This window comes from Cnephaeus nilssonii (assembly GCF_951640355.1).
Source record: "Cnephaeus nilssonii genome assembly, chromosome: X".
NCBI lineage: Eukaryota > Metazoa > Chordata > Mammalia > Chiroptera > Vespertilionidae > Cnephaeus > Cnephaeus nilssonii.
In genome coordinates, this window is record NC_137071.1 from 50208074 (window position 1) to 50230246 (window position 22173).

General features: G+C 44.6%; 1 protein-coding gene across 1 annotated transcript in view; it reads right to left on the reverse strand.

The window, feature by feature from the left end:
- Nucleotides 1–8335: 8335 nt before the first annotated feature.
- Nucleotides 8336–22173, reverse strand: part of ERCC6L (ERCC excision repair 6 like, spindle assembly checkpoint helicase) — a 50155-nt gene continuing 36317 nt past the window's right edge. The window contains exon 2 of the mRNA XM_079765032.1: nt 8336–12382. Coding sequence (XP_079621158.1) covers nt 8704–12382 — 3679 coding nt within the window. The 3' untranslated portion in view covers nt 8336–8703. The remainder of the gene's footprint in view (nt 12383–22173) is intronic.

Sequence of the window (22173 nt, forward strand, 5' to 3'; positions counted from 1 at the left end):
GCCAGCCTAACATACTCTTTTATAGCAAACATTTTTTACAAATAGAAAGAGTACACTCTAAAATAATGGTAAATAGTAAATACATAAACCAGTAACATAGTCTCTTGATATCAAGAATTATGTACCATACATAATTGTATGTGCTATGTATTTTTATACAACTGGCAGCATAGGTTTGTTTACGCCAGAACCACCACAAACATGAGTAATGTTTTAGGCTACACATGACTAGGCAATAGGAATTTTTCAGTTCCATTGTAACGTTATGGTACCATGTCATATAGTAGTTCGTCATTGACTGAAGCATGCAGTGCATAACTGTACACTTAGGACTTAGGCCTCACTGTTCAATCAAATGGATACAAGTCCCTAACATGTCCTGGCAGGCAAATTGTGTGAGGATAGGGCCTATTTTATTTTTAACATCAGGGGAAAGAGGAATTTAGTAGCTGAATTTCCACAAACATTTGTACGCTCCATGGTTTAGGAGCGTACACATAGGGAAAGGGTGAGCTGGACTCAGATGCAGAGTATGAATTGCTGAATCACAGTGTTAACACCAAGATTTTTTTAATGATATATATTCAATCATAGCACTCTCCTTAAAATATTGGTAATAATTTATTTTAGTAAGAGCAAAATTTTGTACTCAATACATAACTTATTATTTAAATTTGTCATCTCTTTTTTTTTAAATGTTTTTATTGATTTTTAGAGAGAGGAAGGGAGAGGGAGAGAAATATCAATGTGAAAGAGAAACATCAATTGGCTGCCTCCCGCATGCACCCCCACCAGGGATTTAGCCTGCAACCTGGGCATTTTCCTTGACCGAGAATCAAACTGGCAATCTTTAAGTGCATGGAACAATGCTCAACCAATTGAGCTACACCGACCAGGGCTCATGCCATCTCTTTCAAACTTCTACCTGTATATTAATATACATCATATATGAGAATAGTAGTGTGTAAATTGTTAAAGAGAAAACCACAGAAAACAAGATGGCGGCATAGGTAAACACCTGAACTTGCTGCCTCTCACAAAAACTTCAAAACTACAACTAAAAGACAAAATGGGCATCATCCAGAACCACAGGAAGGGTGGCTAAGTGGAAATTCTACAACTAGAAGGGAAGAGAAAAGCACACTGAGACTCACAGGAGCTTCGGAAGTAAAGTGCAAAGGTACGGAGACGCGCGTGGAGAGGGCTGGCAACTGAGTATGCGGCTGGCTTTTTCAATCCAGAGGGAGACCCAAGCTCCCAACTACTCTGAACTCCAGTTCCAGGCAAGACTCTGGGGACCCAGACTCATCCGGGAGAAACTGGACTGTCTGGCAGCAGGCGGAACTCGAGGGCGGCTTTCTCTCAGAGGTGCTTGCAGCGATTACCAAGGGACACTGAGACCCGAGGGCCTCTTAGGGCAGGGCTGACGGGAAGCCATTGCTGTTTGCTCTGCCCTGAGACTCCGCCCCATCCAAGCTGTGAGCAGAGGCTTTTGCATATGAATGGCCTGGTCCTTTGAAATCTAAACTTGCCTAACAAACTGCAGCTGAGTCAGACCCAGAACATCCAAAAGAAGGCCCAAGGCCCCACAGCAGCTTGCATTGCTTCACAGCTGGGCCTCATCTGGGCACCTCCAAAACCCAAACAAAGAATAGGAATCTGCAGATCTCTCCATAGATCCTGCTGGGTGGCCTCAGGCAGAGGCTAAATTAGCACCTCGTTGGAGATCCAAGAGCCAGTGTACGCAGGGGTCAGAGTAGGACCATCCAGATTACAACTCGTCAGATCCATAAGGGACACACTCAGCGGGCAGACTCAGTGAGCACCAAAGCCCCAATGAAGCAAGTCTTGTCTCATAAGGGTGTCTCCAGCACAGAACTCCCGTCGTAGACACAGCTGATACTCACAGCCAATTGGCCTAGAGGTCAATTCCTCCCAGTGATATCTACAACAATCAAGGGTTAACTACAACAAGACTGTGCACACAGCCCACAAAGGGGTGCACCAAGAGTGTCCACCTCAGGTAACTGGGGAGGCCGACCCACTGGGCCATTTAGGACACCTAGCACACAAAGCCACTCTATCAACTCAGGGAAGCAGCCAAAATGTGGAGACATATAAACAGGTCACAAATGAAAGAAATGGAGGAAAGCAAACTACTGGATATAGAGTTCAAAACCACGGTTATAAGGTTTTTCAAGAATTTTCTAGAAAAGGGCGATAAATTTAGTGAGACCTTTGAGGATATGAAAAAGGACCAACTAGAAATTAAACATACACTGACTGAAATAAAAAATAATATACAGAGATCCAACAGCAGACTAGAGGATCCCAAGAATCAAGTCAAAGATTTGAAATACAAAGAAGCAAAAAACACCCAACCACAAAAGAAAAAAGAAAAAAGAATCCAGCCAAAACCGGTTTGGCTCAGTGGATAGAGCGTCAGCCTGCGGACTCGAGGGTCCCGGGTTCGATTCCGGTCAAGGGCATTTACCTTGGTTGCGGGCACATCCTCAGTGGGGGGTGTGCAGGAGGCGGCTGATAGATGTTTCTCTCTCATTGATGTTTCTGACTCTCTATCCCTCTCTCTTCCTCTCTGTAAAAAATCAATAAAATATATATTTTTTTAAAAAAGAAAAAAGAATCCAAAAATATGAAGATAGTGTAAGGAGCCTCTGGGACAACTTCAAGCGTACCAACATCCGAACTATGGGGGTGCCAGAAGAAGAGAGAGAGCAAGATACTGAAAACCTATTTGAAGAAATAATGACAGAAAACTTCCCCAACCTGGTGAAAGAAATAGACTTACAAGTCCAGGAAGCACAGAGAACCCCAAACAAAAGGAACCCAAAGGGGACCACACCAAGGCACATCATAATTAAAATGCCAACAGCAAAAGACAAAGAGAGAATATTAAAAGCAGCAAGAGAAAAACAGTTAGTTACCTACAAAGGAGCACCCATATGATTGTCAGCTGATTTCTCAAGAGAAACTCTGCAGGCCAGACACGAATGGCAATAAATATTCAAAGTGATGAATAGCAAGAACCTACAACCAAGATTCCAAGATTACTCTACCCAGCAAAGCTATCATTCAGAATTGAAGGTCAGATAAAGAGCTTCACAGATAAATAAAAGCTAAAGGAGTTCATCACCGCCAAACCAGTATTATATGAAATGCTGAAAGGTATTCTTTAAGAAGAGGAAGAAGAGGAAAAAGGTAAGGATAAAAATTATGAACAACAAATACATATCTACCAACAAGTGAATCTAAAAACCAAGTGAATAAAAAATCTGATGAACAGAATAAACTGGTGAATATAATAGAATCAGGGGCATAGAAAGGGAGTGGACTGACAATTCTGCAGGGGAAAGGGGTGTAGGGGGTGCGGGAAGAGACTAGACAAAAATCGTACACCTATGGATGAGGACAGTGGTGGGGAGTAAGGGCAGAGGGTGGGGTGGGAACTGGATGGACGGGAGCTATGGGGGGAAAAAAGAGGAACAATTGTAATAATCTGAATAATAAAGAATTATTTAAAAACTAAATGGGAAAAAAAAAGAAATTAACCAAGTAACTTATATGCATTACCTATGGACACAGACAATAGGGTGGTTAAGGCCTGGTGTGTGGTGGGAACTGGGTGGAGGGAGGTAGTGGGGGAAGGGTAAGGGGGGAGGGAGATATCTGTAATACTCTCAACAATAAAGGTTTCAAAAAATAAAAACCAACAACAAAATAAAATAAAAATATCATCATCCACCATCACCAAAAAAAAAAAAAAAAGAGAGAGAGAGAAAACCACAGGCCCCAAATGTCATCACTTGTACTAAAGCCCATGATACCAAACTTAGACTTAACACCTGACCTAATTGAAGTTATTTTTTTAATATATATGAATTTGTGCACATTGATAGGAAATTAATTAGAGGGTGGCTGGAGGGGCGGGACTGGGCAAGATAGGCCGGACATGCCCTGAAGCCAACCTCCTGCAGTCCCTCCTGGCCGGCCTCACCTGGGGCAGCACTGGGCTCAAAGGGCGTCTATGAAGTGAGCAGGGGTCCCTCCTGCACATGGGGTCCCTCGGCCTGGCCTGGGATCAGGCCAAAACTGGCTCTCCAACATCCCCCAAGGCCGTGGTCGGCAAACTGCGGCTCACGAGCCACATGCGGCTCTTTGGCCCCTTGAGTGTGGCTCTTCCACAAAATACCACAGCCTGGGTGAGTCTATTTTGAAGAAGTGGCGTTAGAAGAAGTTTAAGTTTAAAAAATTTGGCTCTCAAAAGAAATTTCAATCATACTGTTGATATTTGGCTGTTGACTAATGAGTTTGCTGACCACTGCCCCAAGGGGTCCCAGATTGTGAGAGGGTGGTTCTCCGGTGAGCACCCTGGAATTAGGCTCCTCCTCTCTGGTTCCGGGGTGCATCACATGAGAACTGCTGCTGCCAAGTAACCGCAACTTGGCAGCTCCTGCCCTCTGGTGGTCATTGCATGTCATAGCTACTGGTCAGACGGTTGCTTAGCCTTTTATATACAGATGGATTTCAAAGAGGAAGGGAGAGGGAGATAGAAACATCAATGATGAGTGAGAATCACTGATCAGCTGCCTCATGCACACCCACTACTGGAGATCGAGCCTGCAACCCGGCATGTGCCCTTGACCGGAATCGAACCCGGGACCCTTCAGTCCACAGGCCAATGCCCTATCCACTGAGCCAAAATGGCCAGGGCTAAAGTTTTGACCTTCACCAGAAATGTAATCTTAATCACCCAGACTGGAATTTTCTGGTCAACATCAATGAGATAATCTGTCACAAGGGTCCTCTCCAACCCTCAAAGAGGCAATCCCCCCAAAATGATGATGTCCTGGTCTAAAAATCCATTTTTTCCCTTTTGCTAATAATTCCCCTTCTTCCTATAAAAATATTCCCTTTTGCAATCAAGAGACATGGTAGGTAACCCCTGAGTACCCTACTTGCTGTATACGTACAATTTACAAGTAACTTTTATATATGTGTGTATGTGACATAAAAAATAAGTGATCGCCCAGCCGGTTGAGTGCTGACCTATGAACGAGGAGGTCACAGTTCAATTCCAGGTCAGGGCACATGCCTGGGTTGCAGGCTCAATCCTCAGTAGGGTACATGCAGGAGGCAGCCAATCAATGATTTTCTCTCATCATTTATCTTTCTATCTCTCTCTCCCTTCCTCTCTGAAATCAATAAACATGTTTATTTTTAAAAATAAGTGGTCTTCATCCCTGGTTCCTGCCTGGCACACAGCTCCTAAACCCTTTGAATCTGGGTTGTCTTTGGTATGCTAATGAGACCAGTGGCTGGAGGGGAGGGGGGAGGCTAAATAGCTTCAGATAGGGACTGGTTACTAAACAGACCAAAACAAAATTAGAGGTTTGGAAGTTGTAGCCCCTTCTCCTGGCCTCTGGGATAGGAAGAGGAGCTAGAGATTGAGTTACTTACCAATGGCCAATGATTTAAATAATCATGCCTATGTAATGAAGCCTTCATAAAAAAAAAACAAAAAACCCTAAAGCTTAGGAATGGCGAACACATCAAAGTGCTGGGAGTGTGGCAGTGCCCGGAGGGCATGGACACTTCACTCACCCTCTCCAGCCCCCATACCTTGCCCCATACATCTCTTCTGGAGTTGTATTCTTTATAAAAACAAGTAATAATAAGTAAACTGTTTTCCTGAGTTCTGTGAGCTGTTCTAGCAAATTATTGAACCTAAAGGAGCAATCATGGAAACCCTCAGTTTGTAGGCAAGTTGAACAGAAGTGTGAATAACATGAAGACCCAATACTAGCAACTGGCATCTGAAGTGAGGGCAGTTGTATGGGAATGTGCCCTTAAACCTGTAGAGTCTGATCCTAACTCCAAGTAGTGTCAGAATTGAGTTGAATGGTAGGACACCCAATTGGTGTCTGCAGAGAAATGGAGAACTTGGTGTGAAAATTCCTAAACATTTGGTGTCAGAAGTGTGGCTATGATATATAGTATACTAGAGGCCTGGTGCACGGAATTCGTGCACGGGGGGCAGCAGGGAGGGTGTCCCTCAGCCTGGCCTGCACCCTCTCCAATCTGGGACCCCTCATGGGATAACCAGCAGTTGGACATCCCTCTCACAATTCAGAACTGCTGGCTCCTAACTGCTCACCTGCCTGCCTGATTGCCCCTAACTGCTTCTGCCTACCAGCCTGATTGTCCCTAACTGCTCCCCTGCTGGCTTGATTGTCCCTAACCACCTCTGCCTCGGCCCGCACCTGGTACCCAGAATTCCCTGACCACAGGCACCCAGGATCCGGGCTTCCCTCCCTCTGGTCAGCCATAGGCGCCCAGGCTGGCTGCAGCCTCAGGGGATGGTGGACAGGGGGGCTTTGCCTGTGCTGCAGCTGCAAGTGCTGGCGCCCAGGACCGCAGGGTGGGCGGCTTCTTTGTCTCCCAGGCCACAGCCAGCCATAGGTGCTGGTGCCCAGGACTGCAGGGTGGGCAGCTTCTCCATCTACCAGGCTGTAGCCAGCTGCAGGTGCTGGCACCTGGACTGCAGGGTGGGTGGCTTCTCTGTCTCCCAGGCCACAGCCAGCCGCAGGTGCTGGTGCCCAGGACCGCAGGGTGGGCTTGGGATCACGGGGCAGGCGGCTTCTTCATCTCCCAGGTCACAGCCAGCCTCAGGCGCTGAGGCCCAGTTTCTCAGTCTCCCCCAGGAGGTGGGGCAGGCGGACCTGAGGTTTCTGCTGCTGGCTGCAGCCTGGGATCCCAGGGCAGGCGGCTTCTTCATCTCCCGGGCTGCAGCCAGCCTCAGGCACTGGCACCTGGTTTCTTGTCTCCCCCAGAACGTGGGGTGAACCGCTTCTCCAGCTGGCTGAGGCCTGAGATCACGGGGCAGGCAGCTTCCTGGTTTCCGTGGCTGCAGCCAGCCTCAGGCGCTGGGGCCCAGTTTCTCCGTCACCCCAGGACATGGGGCGGGTGGACCTGAGGCTTCTGAGGCTGGCTGCAGCCTGGGGTCATGGGGCAGGCAGCTTCTTCGTCTCCCGGCCGCACCCAGCCTCAGGCGCAGGGCCCGGTTTCTCCGTCTCCCCAGGACGTGGGGCAGGCAGACCTGAGGCTTCTGAGGCTGGCTGCAGCCTGGGATCATGGGGCGGGCGGCTTCTTCGGGCGGCTTCTTCGTCTCCCGGCCGCACCCAGCCTCAGGCGTGGGGGCCCGGTTTCTCCATCTCCCCAGGACGTTGGGCAGGCAGACCTGAGGCTTCTGAGGCTGGCTGAGGCCTGGAATCACGGGGCAGGTGGCTTCTCGGTCTCCGTGGCTGCAGCCAGCCTCAGGAGCTGGGGCCCGGTTTCTCCGTCTCCCCAGGACGTTGGGCAGGCGGACCTGAGGCTTCTGAGGCTGGCTGCAGCCTGGGATCATGGGGTGGGCATCTTCTTGGTCTCCCGTGGCTGCAGCCAGCCTCAGGCGCTGGCGCCTGACTTCTCAGACTCCCAGAGACCTGGAGAGGCTTGGGGGCGGGGCTGCCGCCATGTTTTCAGTTTAATTGCATACTCACTCTGATAGGCTGGTGGGCGTGGCTTGTGAGTGTAGCAGAGTGATGATTTGCATATTACTCTATTATTAGATAAGATTATATGGCTTTTCACTAGGTAACACACAGTTAAAAATCCATTTCAGCCCTAACTGGTTTGGCTCAGTGGATAGAGCATCAGCCTGCGGACGAAAGGGTCCCAGGTTCGATTCCAGTCAAGGGCATGTACCTTGGTTGGGGGCACATCCCCAGTGAGGGGTGTGCAGGAGACAGCTGATTGATGTTTATCTCTCATTGATATTTCTAACTCTCTATCCCTCTCCCTTCCTCTCTGTAAAAAATCAATAAAATATATTTTTTAAAAAATCCATTTCACCCCTTACTATGCGATCTTGGGCAGGTTACAACCTCGAAGCATCTTAGTTTCCTCAATTAAAAAATAGAAATGCCACCCTTGACCTCAAAGATTATGGTAAAGATTAAACAAGAAACCTATGAAGAGTACCCAATACACAGAAGGTACTTGATAAATGCTAGTTTTCCTGCTCCAGTGACCAAGTGCAGAGTATACTACACTGCATTTGTTCCTGAGAAGGAACCAAACTTCTTTTCAGTACTAGTATATGTCAGAACACAGCTGGTGGTGAGAGAAGAATGGTAAGTGGTTGGCAAAGTGACTCTAGGGTAGGGTACCAGTGATAAAGAAGCCTTCTACTATAGTAAGCTGAGAGCATAGAATAGCAGATCTTAGGTTTGGAATACTAATGACAACCTCCTGCCTAAACTAAGGAGTTTGTATATGCATTTGCCAGAATCATCTCAGGGAAAGAAAGTGAACGGAAAACACTTGAGAAAAGTAACTTTAATTATCTTATCTGTATTGTGATATACAAAAGTGATCATTTTCAGAATAAAATTTAAAATGGCACAAAAAGATTTCTAGAAATAATATAGTTCTATTAAGTTTATAGAGTATGCCAAAAAGAATACCAGAATATATGTATGGGGGGGGCAGGAGAAGGGGGTAAAGGCAGAATTTATAAAAAAGTTAGAAACAAAAACTTGCCTTTTGAGATCTTTCTCACCTTAAGCATGAATGCTCCATAATTCCAAAGAACCCAATCTCATATTTAGTTTTGCTTTAAAATACAATAAACTGGTTATATTCTCAAGTTGTATTAAGTTGCTTATATAAACTTAAAGTCATGAGCATGACTTCAGGATCTGCACTTTTTATGTCAAGTGCTTTAACTAAACAGTTTAAGGCCTCCTGTATTTTCCCACATTCTTTCAATGCTTTTCCACGCATTACAAGAGTCTCATAGTCATTCACAGCCTCCACTGCCTTATCTTGAGGAGAATCAACCAACTCTCCACCAGACAAAGACCCAGGGTTACCAGGAGAGGTCTCCTGAGCTGCAGCACCAGACTTAGGTGTACTTAACCAGCTGGACTTACTTTCTGAAGACAATGTTTCTCTGAAAGGTTCCTCTTCTGTACCCTCTGAGGCACTGCCACTGCTTTCCTCAGCTCCTTCCTCCAGAGAATCTTCAGCTACCTTTGCTTCACTGCTGTATTCAAGTCTTTCCTCCATATCCTCTACATGGTCTAAAACTACATTAATAAGAGACCTCCTAGAAGCCAGGGATCTTCTAGAGTTTATAGACTTATTTATACTACCAGGTATTTTAGGTGAAAAGAACCTTCCAGGTGGACTCATGTCATTTTTGGGAGTTGAAGCATCAAACTGTTTTACAGATAAGAACTGAAGGGGAGATGTGCTGAATGGATTTGTGTTTGAAGTATCTTTAAAAGTATCATGTTCATCTTCACCATCTGAAACGATCCTTCTAGTTTTACTTTTGACTCTCAAATTAACTACTACTTCTGACTCATCGTCTTTCTCAGAAAGATCCATACTGAGACCTGCTTTGCTATGCACAAACTCTGCTCTAGAATTAGCTGCAGAGCCACACAAGCTATTTTCTTTCTCAACATGCTCCAAAGACTGACTGGAAGGATTTTGTCCATTGTCTGCAGAGTCTTCCAAGAAAAGATTGAAATCACACACATACTGTGGTGAAGATTCTAAAAGTTCCTCTTCTAACGTGGCCTCATTTGCATGAGCATCCTGCAGGGCACTGTGGGCTGCTGACAAGAAATCATCACCTATTTTAATAACATATGCATCTGATGCTGTATTTTTATTTTCATCTGTTATGGGATTAGTGGGCCAGGGATTACACTGCTGTAAAATCTCATCATCCTTTACTTCATTTATATTTGGCCCAAGATCAGCTCTAACAGATTTGCTAAGTAAATAATTAAAACTTTGCTGAGGGTTCTCTTGCAGTGCCTCCTGTGTAGTCCCCTCTTGTGATGCCTCTTTTTGTAGAGTCATTCCCAATAAAGAATCAGTCCAAATTTCTTCTACACTTCCACACCCCTTGGGTAACGTAGCTATAAAGTCAGCATCAAATGTGCTTTCATGTGGGTGCCTACCATCTTGTACAATGGTAACATTCGTTTTTACACTGGAAAGATAGTATTTCTCACTCTCTTCAGGCAGATCATCAATGATTACACTTGCCATTTGGGAACTGATTTCTTCTTCCTGGGTATAATGAGTAGTTAGAAGAGGTGAAGGCTGAGGCTGTGGTTTATTCACTTCAGGGCATTTCTCCTTTGTTTGAGAAGGAATTACAGGTTCTCTCAGCCAGATCCCCTCATTTCTAGTTCTTTGTCTTTCCATTAAGAGCTCTGTATTTTGAGACTCAGATTCAACAAGGAATTGAGCTTTCTGAACCCTTTGTTGAATATAGTGAGATTCTTCTATCACATCAAGCTCTTCTTTAACAGATAGGTCATGTGTGTACATCAAATCATGGTCTGAGATTCCAACTATCCCTAAAGAGTGCAGGTAGGCAATATGTTCATCTAGTTTCTTATCAGATCTCCTCTGAGCAGCATGCAAAGACTGAAGCTGCAACTGGGTTACAGAGTTCTGAAAATCCTCGATTGTGAAGAGCTCTCTTAATTCTTGTTTACTAAAATATCGGAAAGGGTTCTTCTTATCACCAGTAGTTTGTCTTACTAATGACTCCTTGAAAACCTGTCTTCTGTATATTTTTTCCTCTACAGTTCCACAAGTGATTAACCTATAAACCACAACATTTTCTTTTTGTCCAATTCTGTGAACTCTATCCACAGCTTGAGCATCAGTTGCAGGATTCCAGCTAGGGTCATAAATGACCACTCTGGTTGCTGCAGTTAATGTTAAGCCAACACCACCTACTTGAGTGGTAAGCAGAAAGACGGAGTAATCTTTATTCTGCTGGAATAAGTTAATTCTTTTTTCTCGTTCCACAAGATGAGTAATTGTTCCATCGATTCGCAATATCTTAAAGTGCCTATTCTTTAGAAGGCGTTCAATGATGTTTAGAATTTGTCTTGACTGGGAAAACACCAGAGTCTGATGCCCCTCATCTCGCAGTCTCTTAAGGAGGTCCATTAGAAATATCATTTTTCCAGATTCTTTCATCAGTGTATCATCAGTTATTTGGTCAATATGAATATGGTCCACATCTGAGGAATCTTCCCCTTCACTTTCATCTTCAGCAGAGAATCTGACAGCCCCTAGATTCAGCAAATGACAAGCCCTTGCAGAGAGCAGCCTAGGATGATCACACAGCTTCTTTAAGATGCCTAACTCAGCCAAAGGTGAGCGTGTCTCCATTAACAACTCCTTGATATGATCTAGAGACACGAATTTCCTGTATATTTCTTCTTGTAAAGGTACAAGACGTATCCAAATAATTAAATCATTTTTTCTGGAAAGGGAAGGCATTTCATAACTGGCATTAACATCTAGATTCTTTTTACTAAGTCTGACCTCTGCGTTGCTTGACTTTTTCTTCTGTACTTCTTCTTTAGTCCTCCTGAGAAAATAGGGTTTTATGATTGCCATTAAGTTTTCAGATATTTTCAGTCCCAAGGCTTTTTCCCCTGCAGTAGCATCCTTCTCTCTTGCTCTAGTAATAGGATTTTCATACTCTATTTTAAAAGTTTTTAATGTTCCTAGCAGGGACCCTTGACAAGCAAAATCAAACAGGGACCACAGTTCTTGTAAATTATTCTGGATTGGGGTTCCTGTGAGGAGAATGCGATTACTGGCAGGGACAGCACGAGCACATATTGCTGACTTAGTAGATGAAGATTTTATTTTATGTGCTTCATCAAGTATGACATAGTCCCACACAAACTCTTGGCCATTCAAGGTTGAAAGTTGCTGCCAATTATTGATTAACATTTGGTATGTAGTGATAATTACACCATTCCTTTGCTGAATCCGACTGAGGTTTCTGGCACGTTCATCCTTACTAGGGCCATGAAAGGTTTTGACTCTCATTCCTGGAGTCCACTTGACAAATTCTTTTACCCATGTGCTAATAAGACTGGTTGGCATGATCAGCAGCACATGATTCACAAGTGAAGCATCAAACATACCAGAAAGGAAAGCGATGATTTGAACAGTCTTCCCTAATCCCATATCATCTGCCAAGATACCACCTTTTCTTCCATCCCTATATAGACTATATAGGAAAGCTACACCTTCCTTCTGGTGCTCAAATAGTTGGTTGTGCAGTTCTCGATACAGCAGCAGGCCAGAGTTGCACACATCTGTGAATTCATCATCTCCATCTGCCAACTCCTCCAAGGCTTCCTGTAGTTTTTGGATTCTGCTCATCACCTTTTCATTGGGAAAAATGTCCTTTGCTAAATTGAAAAGTTTAAATGCTTCTTCCAGATCTCCATTCTTAGTTGCTTCTTTGGCCTCTTTCACGTATCTATTTAAAAAATTAAAGATATATATTAACATTAGAAAGAAAGGAAATAGTTTGAACATTCAGTCTAAGAATACTTTAGAGTCCATTTTGGAATCAAAACTGCACTTGGGCTTTTAATATCCTCAATTCAGGATGCGAAAGATTAGCACAGAAGATGCCCATGAAAGCTGGCATTACTTAAGACACAAATATCCACCAGACACTGCCAGCAACACCTTCAGGCACTAGTTGTGGGAAATGTATGTGCAAAGGTTATTGGTTCCACAATATTAAAAAAAAATTGCCACCTGTAAGAAGAACGGAGTGATATTTTTTTTTGTAAAATCAACCAACCAACCTATACTATATTGTGGGAACATGGAAACAGGAAAGTTACATGGACACTTCTCAGGCCTTATTTTTCTGGAACTCTGTGATGCATTTGACACTAATGATCATTCCCCTCCTTAAAATTCCCTTCCGATATATTCCTTCTGGTTCACCCCCACAAGCACCACTACCAATCACTGGTCATTTCTTCTCTGTGTCCTTGGGCTCCTATTCTTCCTCCAAGATGGTTCAGTCCTGGGCCCTCTTCTCACTCCTATTACTTTCCTCGGGCTCTCTTAGAGCTTCCACTCCCACCTTTGTGCTCATGACTCCCAAATCACTCTCCAATCCAGGTCTTGCCCGCAAGCTCTAATCTAGACCCATATTCCAACTGTCTTCTGGACATCTCCACTTGAAAGTCTCATAGGCACCTCAAATTAAAATCATTATTTCCTCTCTAAAAACATGCTTCTCCATTTATGTAATAGTAAATGACACTACATCCACTTAGTCATACAAGCTAGAAATCTGAAAATCATTCTTGACTCCAACCCAAATATAAGTCATCCTTGACCTCTCCCCGCTTTTAACCTCCCTAGCCAGACAGTCCCTAGTCCAATTAACTTTATTTCCCAAATATAAATTGTGTCTTTCTCTACATCTCCACTACCACTACTGTGGTCTAAGTCATAATTATCTCTGGCCTGGATAACTGCAACTTCTTACTACTGGTCTCCCTACATCCACTCTTGACCCTTCCAATACATTTTCTACATAGCATCCAATGATATTATCTTAAAATATAAAAGAAATCATGTCACTCCTCTGATTAAAATTTTTCAGAGGTTTATGGTCACTTGCTTTCATAAAGATGCCAAAACAATTCATTGAGGAAAGAATAGTCATTTAAACTGGATATCCATGCCCTGGCCAGCATTTCACAGTGGTAAGAGCAACGGCCCACGCACCAAAGGGTCATGGGTTCAATTCCTAGTCAAGAGCTGGTACCTGGGTTACAGGTTTGATACTTGGCCTTGTCAGGACACATGTGGAAGGCAACCAACCTATGTGTCTTTCTCACATTGATGTTTCTCTCTCTCTTCCTCCCTCCTTCCATCTTCCCTTCCACTCTCTCTAAGTATTAATGGAATATCCTAGGGCAGTGGTCGGCAGACTCATTAGTCAACAGAGCCAAATATCAACAGTACAACGATTGAAATTTCTTTTGAGAGCCAAATTTTTTAAACTTCAACTTCTTCTAACGCCACTTATTTAAAATAGACTCGCCCAGGCCACATTTTGGGGGCCAAAGAGCCGCATGTGGCTCACGAGCCGCAGTTTGCCGACCACGGTCCTAGAGTGAGGATTAACAACAAAAAAATAACAATGAAAATAAACAAACTTGATATCCATGTGGAAAAAAATAAAATAGGCCCCCTACCTCACACTATACAAAAAAAATAATTTCAAATGGATCAAAGACCTAAATATAAGAACTTAGCCTACAAAACTATTAGAAGAAAATACAGGCACAGAAAAGGCAACCCACTGAATGGAAGAACATATTCACCAATACATCTGATAAGGAGTTAATATCCAAAATTTATAAAGAACTTTTAAAACTCAATACCAAAAAAACAACCCAATTTAAAAAATGGGCCAAGAATCTGTTTTAGACACTTCTCCAAAGAGTACATACAGATGGCCAATGATATATGAAAAGATGTTCAGCATTACTAATCATCAGAAAAATGCAAATTAAAACCACAATGAGATATCAACTCACACCACAATGAGATACCAACTCACACCTGTCGGAATGGCTATAATAAACAACAAGTCTTGGCCAGGATGTGGAGAAAAGGGAACCCTTGTGCATTGTTGGTGGGAATGCAGATTGGTGTACCCACTATAGAAAGTAATATGGAGTTACCGCAAAAAATTAAAAATGGCCTGGCAATGTGGCTCCGTGGTTGACCGTTGACCCATGTACCAGGAGGTCGCCAGTTGGATTCCCCGTCCAGGCACAAGCCCAGGTTGTGGGTTCAATCCCCAGCAGGGGGTGTGCATGAGGCAGTTGATCCGATGTTTCTGTTTCTCCCTCTCCCTATCTCTGTCTAAAATCAATTAAAAAACATTAAATTTTTTTAAAATTAAAAATGGAACTGCCTTATGTCCCAGCAATTCCACTTCTGGGAATTTATCCAAAGAAACCTGAAACACTAATTATAAATAACATATGCACCCCTATGTTTACTGCAGCATTATTTACAATAGCCAAGACTTGGAAGCAGCCCAAGTGTCCATCAGTAGATAATGTATAAAACAGTTATGGTACATTTACATAATGGAATACTACTCAGCAGTAAAAAAAGGAAAAGAGAGAACCAAGATGGTGGCATAAGTAAACACATATACTTGCTGCCTCTCACAACCACATCAAAACCACAACTAAACGGCAGAACAACTAGCACCCAGAACCGCGGGAAAGCTGGCTGAGTGGAAGTTCCACAACTAGAGATGTGAAGAAAGTGCAGTGAGACTGGTAGGAGGTGCGGAGGCGCGGAAAGTGCTGGTAACTGGATGAGCTGCTCTTTTAATCGGGAGGGAGATACAAGCTCCGGCTTGCTCTGAACTCCAGTTCCAGGCGAGACTCTGGGGGACCCAGGCACATATGGGGAGAAACTGGACTATCTGGCATCGGGGCAAGAATGCGAGGGCAGCTTTCTCTTAGAGGGGCTCACAGCGATCACTGTTCCTACACGGGGGCACGGGACGTGGAGAAGCGGGGACTTCTCTGGTTTAGGGCTGACTGGCAGTCATTGTTGTTTGCTCTGCCCCGGTGATTCCCAGAGCCCCGCCCCACCCAATTTACAACCCCACCCAAGCTGTGCACATCGGCTTTTGCATATGAATGGCCTGTCCTTTCACCTAAAACCTGTCAAACTGCAACTGGGTCAGAGAGACCCAAAGCTTCCAAAAGAAGGCCCAAGGCCCCGCAGCAGCAGCCAGCCTGGCTTCACAGCTGGGTCTCATCTGGGCACTTCCAAACCCCACACAAAGAGGAGGAATCTGCAGATGTCTCTGTAGCTCCTGCTGGGTGGCCCCAGACATTGGCTGACCTTGCACCTCCTTGGAGATCCAAGAGCCAGTGTACCCAGTGGTCAGAGTGAGACCATACCAAATTACAACTCTTCACATCCATAAAAGACACACTCAAGGGGCATACTCAGTGAGCACCAAAGCCCCACTGAAGCAAGTCCTGCCCCATAAGGGTGTCTCCTGCGCAACAGATCTTCCAGTGTAGACACAGCTGGTCATCACAGCCAATTGGCCTGGAGGTCAATTCCTCCCAGTGACACCAACAGCAATCAAGGGTTAACTACAACAAGACTATGCACACAGCCCACAAAGGGGTGCACCAAGAGCGTCCACCTCAGGTGACTGGGGAGGCTGAGCCACTGGGCCCTATAGGACACCTATCACACAAGGCCACTCTATCAACTCAAAGAGACTTAGCAGCTACCCAGTACATAGAAACAAACACAGGGAAGTAGCCAAAATGCAAAACAAAGAAACAAGTCACAAATGAAAGAACTGGATGAAAGCAAAAAACTGGATATAGAGTTCAAAACCACGGTTATAAGGTTACTCAAGAATCTTCTAGAAACCTCTGAGAAATTTAGTGAGACCCTCAAGGATATGAAAAGGGACCAATCAGAAATTAATCATACCCTGACTGAACAAAGAATAATATACAGAGATCCAACAACAGACTAGAGGATCCCAAGAATCAAGTCAAAGATTTGAAATACAAAGAAGCAAAACACACCCAACCGGAAAAGCAAAAAGAAAAAAAGAATCCAAAAATATGAAGATAGTGTAAAGAGCCTCTGGGACAACTTCAAGCATACCAACATCAGAATTATGGGGGTGCCAGGAGAAGAGAGCAAGATACTGAAAACCTATTTGAAGAAATAATGACAGAAAACTTCCCCCACCTGGTGAAAGAAACAGACTTACAAGTCCAGGAAGCTCAGAGAACCCCAAACAAGAGGAATCCAAAGAGGACCACACCAAGACATATCATAATTAAAATGCCAAGGGCAAAAGACAGAGAGAGAGTATTAAAAGCATCAAGAGAAAAACAGTTAGTTACCTACAAGGGAGCACCCATACAACTGTCAGCTGATTTCTCAACAGATACTATGCAGGCCAGAAGTGAGTGGCAATAAATATTCAAAGAGATGAATAGCAAGAACCTACAACCAAGATTACTCTACCCAGCAAAGCTATCATTTAGAATTGAAGGTCAGATAAAGAGCTTCACAGACAAAAAAAAAAAAAAGTTAAAGGAGTTCATCACCACCAAACCAGTATTATATGAAATGCTGAAGGGTATTCCCTAAGAAGAGGAAGAAGAAAGAGGTAAAGATAAAAAATTATGAACAACAAAGACAACAAATACATACCTATCAACAAGTGAATCTAAAAATCAAGTGAATAAAAAATCTGATGAACAGAATAAACTGGTGAATATAATAGAATCAGGGGCATAGAAAGGGAGTGGACTGACAATTCTCGGGGGAAGGGGGTGTGGGGAGTGTGGGTAGAGATTGGACAAAAATCATACACCTATGAACAAGGACAGTGGGGGAGTAAGGGCAGAGGGTGGGGTGGGAAGCGGGTGGAGGGGAGCTAAGGGGTGGGGGGAAAGAGGAACAACTGTAATAATCTTACCTTATAATAGAGAAACATGCAAATTGACCGCACCTCCGCTATGCCCACGATTGGGCCGGCAGGAGGCTGGGGGCGGGACTCCGGGTGGCATATGCGCCTTTGAGAAGATCAAGATGGCGGTGCCCAGTGGCCGGACCCATGCCGCCGCTCCCCGGGGTGCCTGGGGCGATCAGCACCCCGGGGGGGCATGGCCGGGCGATCGGCACCCCGGGGGGGCGTGGCCGGACCCATGCCGCCGCTCCCTGGGGTGCCTGGGGCGATCAGCACCCCGGGGGGGCATGGCCGGGCGATCGGCACCCCGGGGGGGCGTGGCCGGACCCATGCCGCCGCTCCTGGGGTGCCTGGGGCGATCGGCACCCCGGGGGGGCGTGGCCGGGCCCATCGGCACCCCGGGGGGGCGTGGCCGGACCCATGCCGCCGCTCCTGGGGGTTCCGGGTCAATTGGCCACCTGGGGGGGCTTGGCCGTGCCCATCCCGCCCCTCCTGCCGCTCCTGGGGGTCCCAGGGGCGGAGGCTTTCCGGGCCTTGGGCACCAGCGGGGAGCCTGCACTGATCGCAGGAAACCACTGGGGGTCGGCTCCTGAGATCCTTAGCAAGGATGTTGGGTGCCGAGGAGCCCAAGGCCACCGCCCGGGGCCAAGCCCCGACCCTGAAAAAGGCAGAAGGCGGTGGCCACAGCCAAGGCCTGGGTCCCTGGTGCTGGCAGAAAACTGGTGCAGGCAGCCAGGTGAATGAAGGTCTATTGCACGAATCTTCGTGCAAACGGGCTACTAGTCTGAACAATAAAGATTTATTTAAAAAAGAAGAAAGTAATACCCTTTGAGACAGTATGGATGGATCTGGAGAACATTATGCTAAGTGAAATAAGTCAGTCAGAGAAAGACAAGAACCATATGTTTTTATTCATATGTGGAATTTAATGATCAAACTGAACTACCAAGCAAAATAGAGACAGACTTATAAATAGAGAGGTGGGGAGTATTGGAGTGGTGGTGGAGGATTGAGCAAAAAAAAAAAAAAGAAAGAAATAAGGGAAGGGAAGGGAGAAAGAGGGAAGGGGAAGGGGGAGGGGGAAGGAAAAGGAAGGGAAAGGAAGGGAAGGGGAGGGGATGGGAGGGAAGGGAAGGGGAAGAGAGAAAGCGGGAGAAAGAAAAAGAAAGAAAGAAAGAAAGAGAGAAAGAGGAGAGAGAGAAAGAGAGAAAGAAAGAGAGAGAGAGAGAAAGAAAGAAAGAAAGAAAGAAAGAAAGAAAGAAAGAAAGAAAGAAAGAAAGAAAAGAAAGAAAGAAAGAAAGAAAGAAAGAGAGAGAAAGAAAGAACTCATGGACATGGACAACAGACTGGTGATTGTGGGGGTAGGAATTTGGGTGGAGGTGGAAGAGGTTTTAGGGGGAATAAATGGTGAGGGAAAATATACATATATATTTTAAAAAATAAAATATAGACACACATCTTCATGACCTTGGATTTGGCAATGGTTTCTTACATATGCCAAACACATAATCAACCAAAGGGAAAAATAAAGTGGGCTTAATCAACATTAAAAACTTTTGTGCTTCAAAGGGTACCATCAAGAAAGTAGAAAGATAGCTGGCCGGTGTGGCTCAGTGTGGTTGAGTGTCGACCTATGAACCAGGAGGAGGTCACGTTCAATTCCCAGTCAGGGCACATGCACAAGTTGCAGGCTCGATCCCCAATGTGGAGCATGCAGGAGGCAGCTGATCAATGATTCTCACCACTGATGTTTCTATCTCTCTCCCTTCCTCTCTGAAATCAATAAAAATATTTTAAATTTTTTTTTAAAAAAAGTAGAAAAACAGCCCAAGTAATGGGAGAAAATCATGTATCTGATAAAGGATTTGTACCTAGAATATATATAGAACTCTTACAACTCAATAATTAAAAGATAACCAATTTAAAATGAGCAAAGAATCTGAATAGACATTTCTCTAAAGAAGATATTCAGATAGCCAATAAATATACGAAAAGATGCTCAACATCATTAGTCATCAGAGAAATGCAAACCAAAACCACAATGAGATACCATTTCATACCCATTAGGATGGCTATAATCAAAAAGTGATAAAATACCAGGTGTGGAAAAATTGGAATTCTCATAACTTTGTTGGTGGGAATGTAAAATGGTGCAGTTGCTTTGGAAATCAGCCTGTCAGTTCCTCAGTGGCTTCCTGTGGCCTACAGAAGGAAGTTTAAGCTTATTAGCTTGGCATTCCAAACCCTTCCTGGTACAGCCAGGAACTGCTGACCTCTCCTGTCACTTCCTGCTTCAAACATTTTATTTTAACCCTTTATGACCATCATGCTGCTTTGTGTTCTCTAAGCTAAGGCTCACAGCAACCTCCTCTTCCTGGAATGCAATCCTCTCCTTTCACCAAGCTAATCTCACTCAACTCATTCTTTAAGAGCAATTTCTCAGTGTTCTGCAGAATCTCTTGGAGGGCTTGTTAATAAACAGATTGCTGAGCCCCAATACTGATTCTGTAGTGAAGCCCAAGAATTTGTATTTCTTTAAGTTTCCCAGATGATGCTAATACTTGTGGTCAACAGATCATACTTTAAGAGCTGCTTGCTTTAAGATATATATCAGGCCACAGTGAGGTTCCTCTAAGACAGTGGTTCTCAACCTTTCTAATGCCGCGACCCTTTAATACAGTTCCTCATGTTGTTGCGACCCACAGGTTGAGAACCGCTAGCAGGGTTGCCTAAGACCATCGGGAAACACAGATATTTACATTACGATTCATTAACAGTAGCAAAATTACAGTTATGAAGTAGCAACGAAAATAATTTTATGGTTGGGGGTCACCACAACATGAGGAACTGTATTAAAGGGTCGCGGCATTAGAAAGGTTGAGAACCACTGCTCTAAGACAACGGTCGCCAACCGGTGGTCCACGGACCACTGGTGGTCCATGAGGTCTGAAAGGTTGGTGACCGCTGGTTTAAGGAAACCTTTGGAGCAGCGGTCGCCAACCGGTGGTCCGCAGACCACTGGTGGTCCATGAGATCTGAAAGGTTGGCGACCACTGCTATAAGACGCTTTCCATCCCTACCCTATCCTCCAACTGGACTGGTTGTTCCACCTCAGTATTCCCCTGTGTTAATCTCCCTCAAAGCATTTAATGCATTGTATTAAAATCACTACAAAACAACCTAGCTATATTACAAATGTATGAAACAACCTCACTGAAGGAAAGAAATGAAGCCTGTAAGACTAAAAGCAAAGGAAATGACACAAAGGTTGTACTCTGGTAGATGAAGTTGTTTCCCATGGGGGTATGGACTAACAATTTTGATACTGCAATGCATGTATACTAGCATTAAAGAATTAAGTAAATGGAAAAAAACAAGATGGCGGCATAAGGTAGACACCTAATTGTTACCTACCACAACAATTTTAAAACTACAACTGGAAAACAGAGCGGACATCGTCCAGAACCACCGGAAAGCTGGCTGAGTGGATGTTCTACAACTAGAATAAAGGAGAAAGGGACGCTGAGCTTCAGGAGCTGTGGAGGTGCGGAGATCTGTGAGCGCAGAGAGGGTGGGCAGCTGAATACGCGACTGGCTTGCTCGCGGCACACGGAGAGGGCGGGCACCAAGTGCGCGGCTAGCTTTCTCGTTCAGGAGGAAAACAAGGCCTCCCTATTGCACTGATATCCAGCTCTGGTCGGGGAGAGGCCGGCCTGTCTGGCAACAGGTGAAGCTCGAGAGCAGCCTTCTCTCAGAGGGGCGCAGCCATTGTTGCGGGACACGGAGAACAAGGCCTTCTCAGGGCGGGGCTGATGGGAAACCAAAGCTTGTCTGCGCCAACCTGACACTCCGTCCCATCCAAGCTGAGCACAGAAGCCCTCCCGGTGGAGACACTGCTGATCCTCACAGCCAATTGGCTTGGAGATTAACTCCCCCCAGTGATACCAACAACAATCAAGGCTTAACTACAACAAGACTGCACATACAGCCCACAAAGGGGTACACCAAGAGTGTCCACCTCAGGTAACTGGGGAGGCTGAGCTACTGGGCCCTGCTAGGACACCTAATACACAAAGCAACTCAAGCAACTCAGGGAAGCAGCTAAAATGCGGAGACAAAGAGGCAGGCCACAATTGAAGGAAATGGAGGAAAGCAAAAGACTGGATATAGAGTTCAAAACCACGGTTATAAGGTTTTTCAAGAATTTCCTAGAAAAGGCCGATAAATTAAACGAGAACCTCAAGGATATGAAAAGGGATCAACTAGAAATTAAGCATACACTGACTGAAATAAAAAATATTATACAGAGACCTAAAAGCAGACTAGAGGATCGTAAGAATCATGTCAAAGATTTGAAATACAAAGAAGCAAAAAACACTCAACCAGAAAAGCAAAAAGCAAAAAGAATACAAAAAGTTGAAGATATTGTAAGAAGCCTCTGGGACAACTTCAAGCGTACCAACATCAGAATTATGGGGTCCCAGAAGAAGAGAGAGAGCAAGATACTGAAAACCTAATTGAAGAAATAGTGACAGAAAACTTCCCCCACCTGATGAAAGAAATAAGAAAAAGCTAAAGGAGTTCATCACCGCCAAACCAGAATTATATGAAATGCTGAAAGGTATTCGTTAAGAAGAGGAAGAAGATAAAAGATAAAAATTATGAACAACAAATAGGTAACTATCAACAAGTGAATCTAAAAACCAAGGGAATAAAAAATCTGATAAACAGTAATAACTGGTGAATATAAT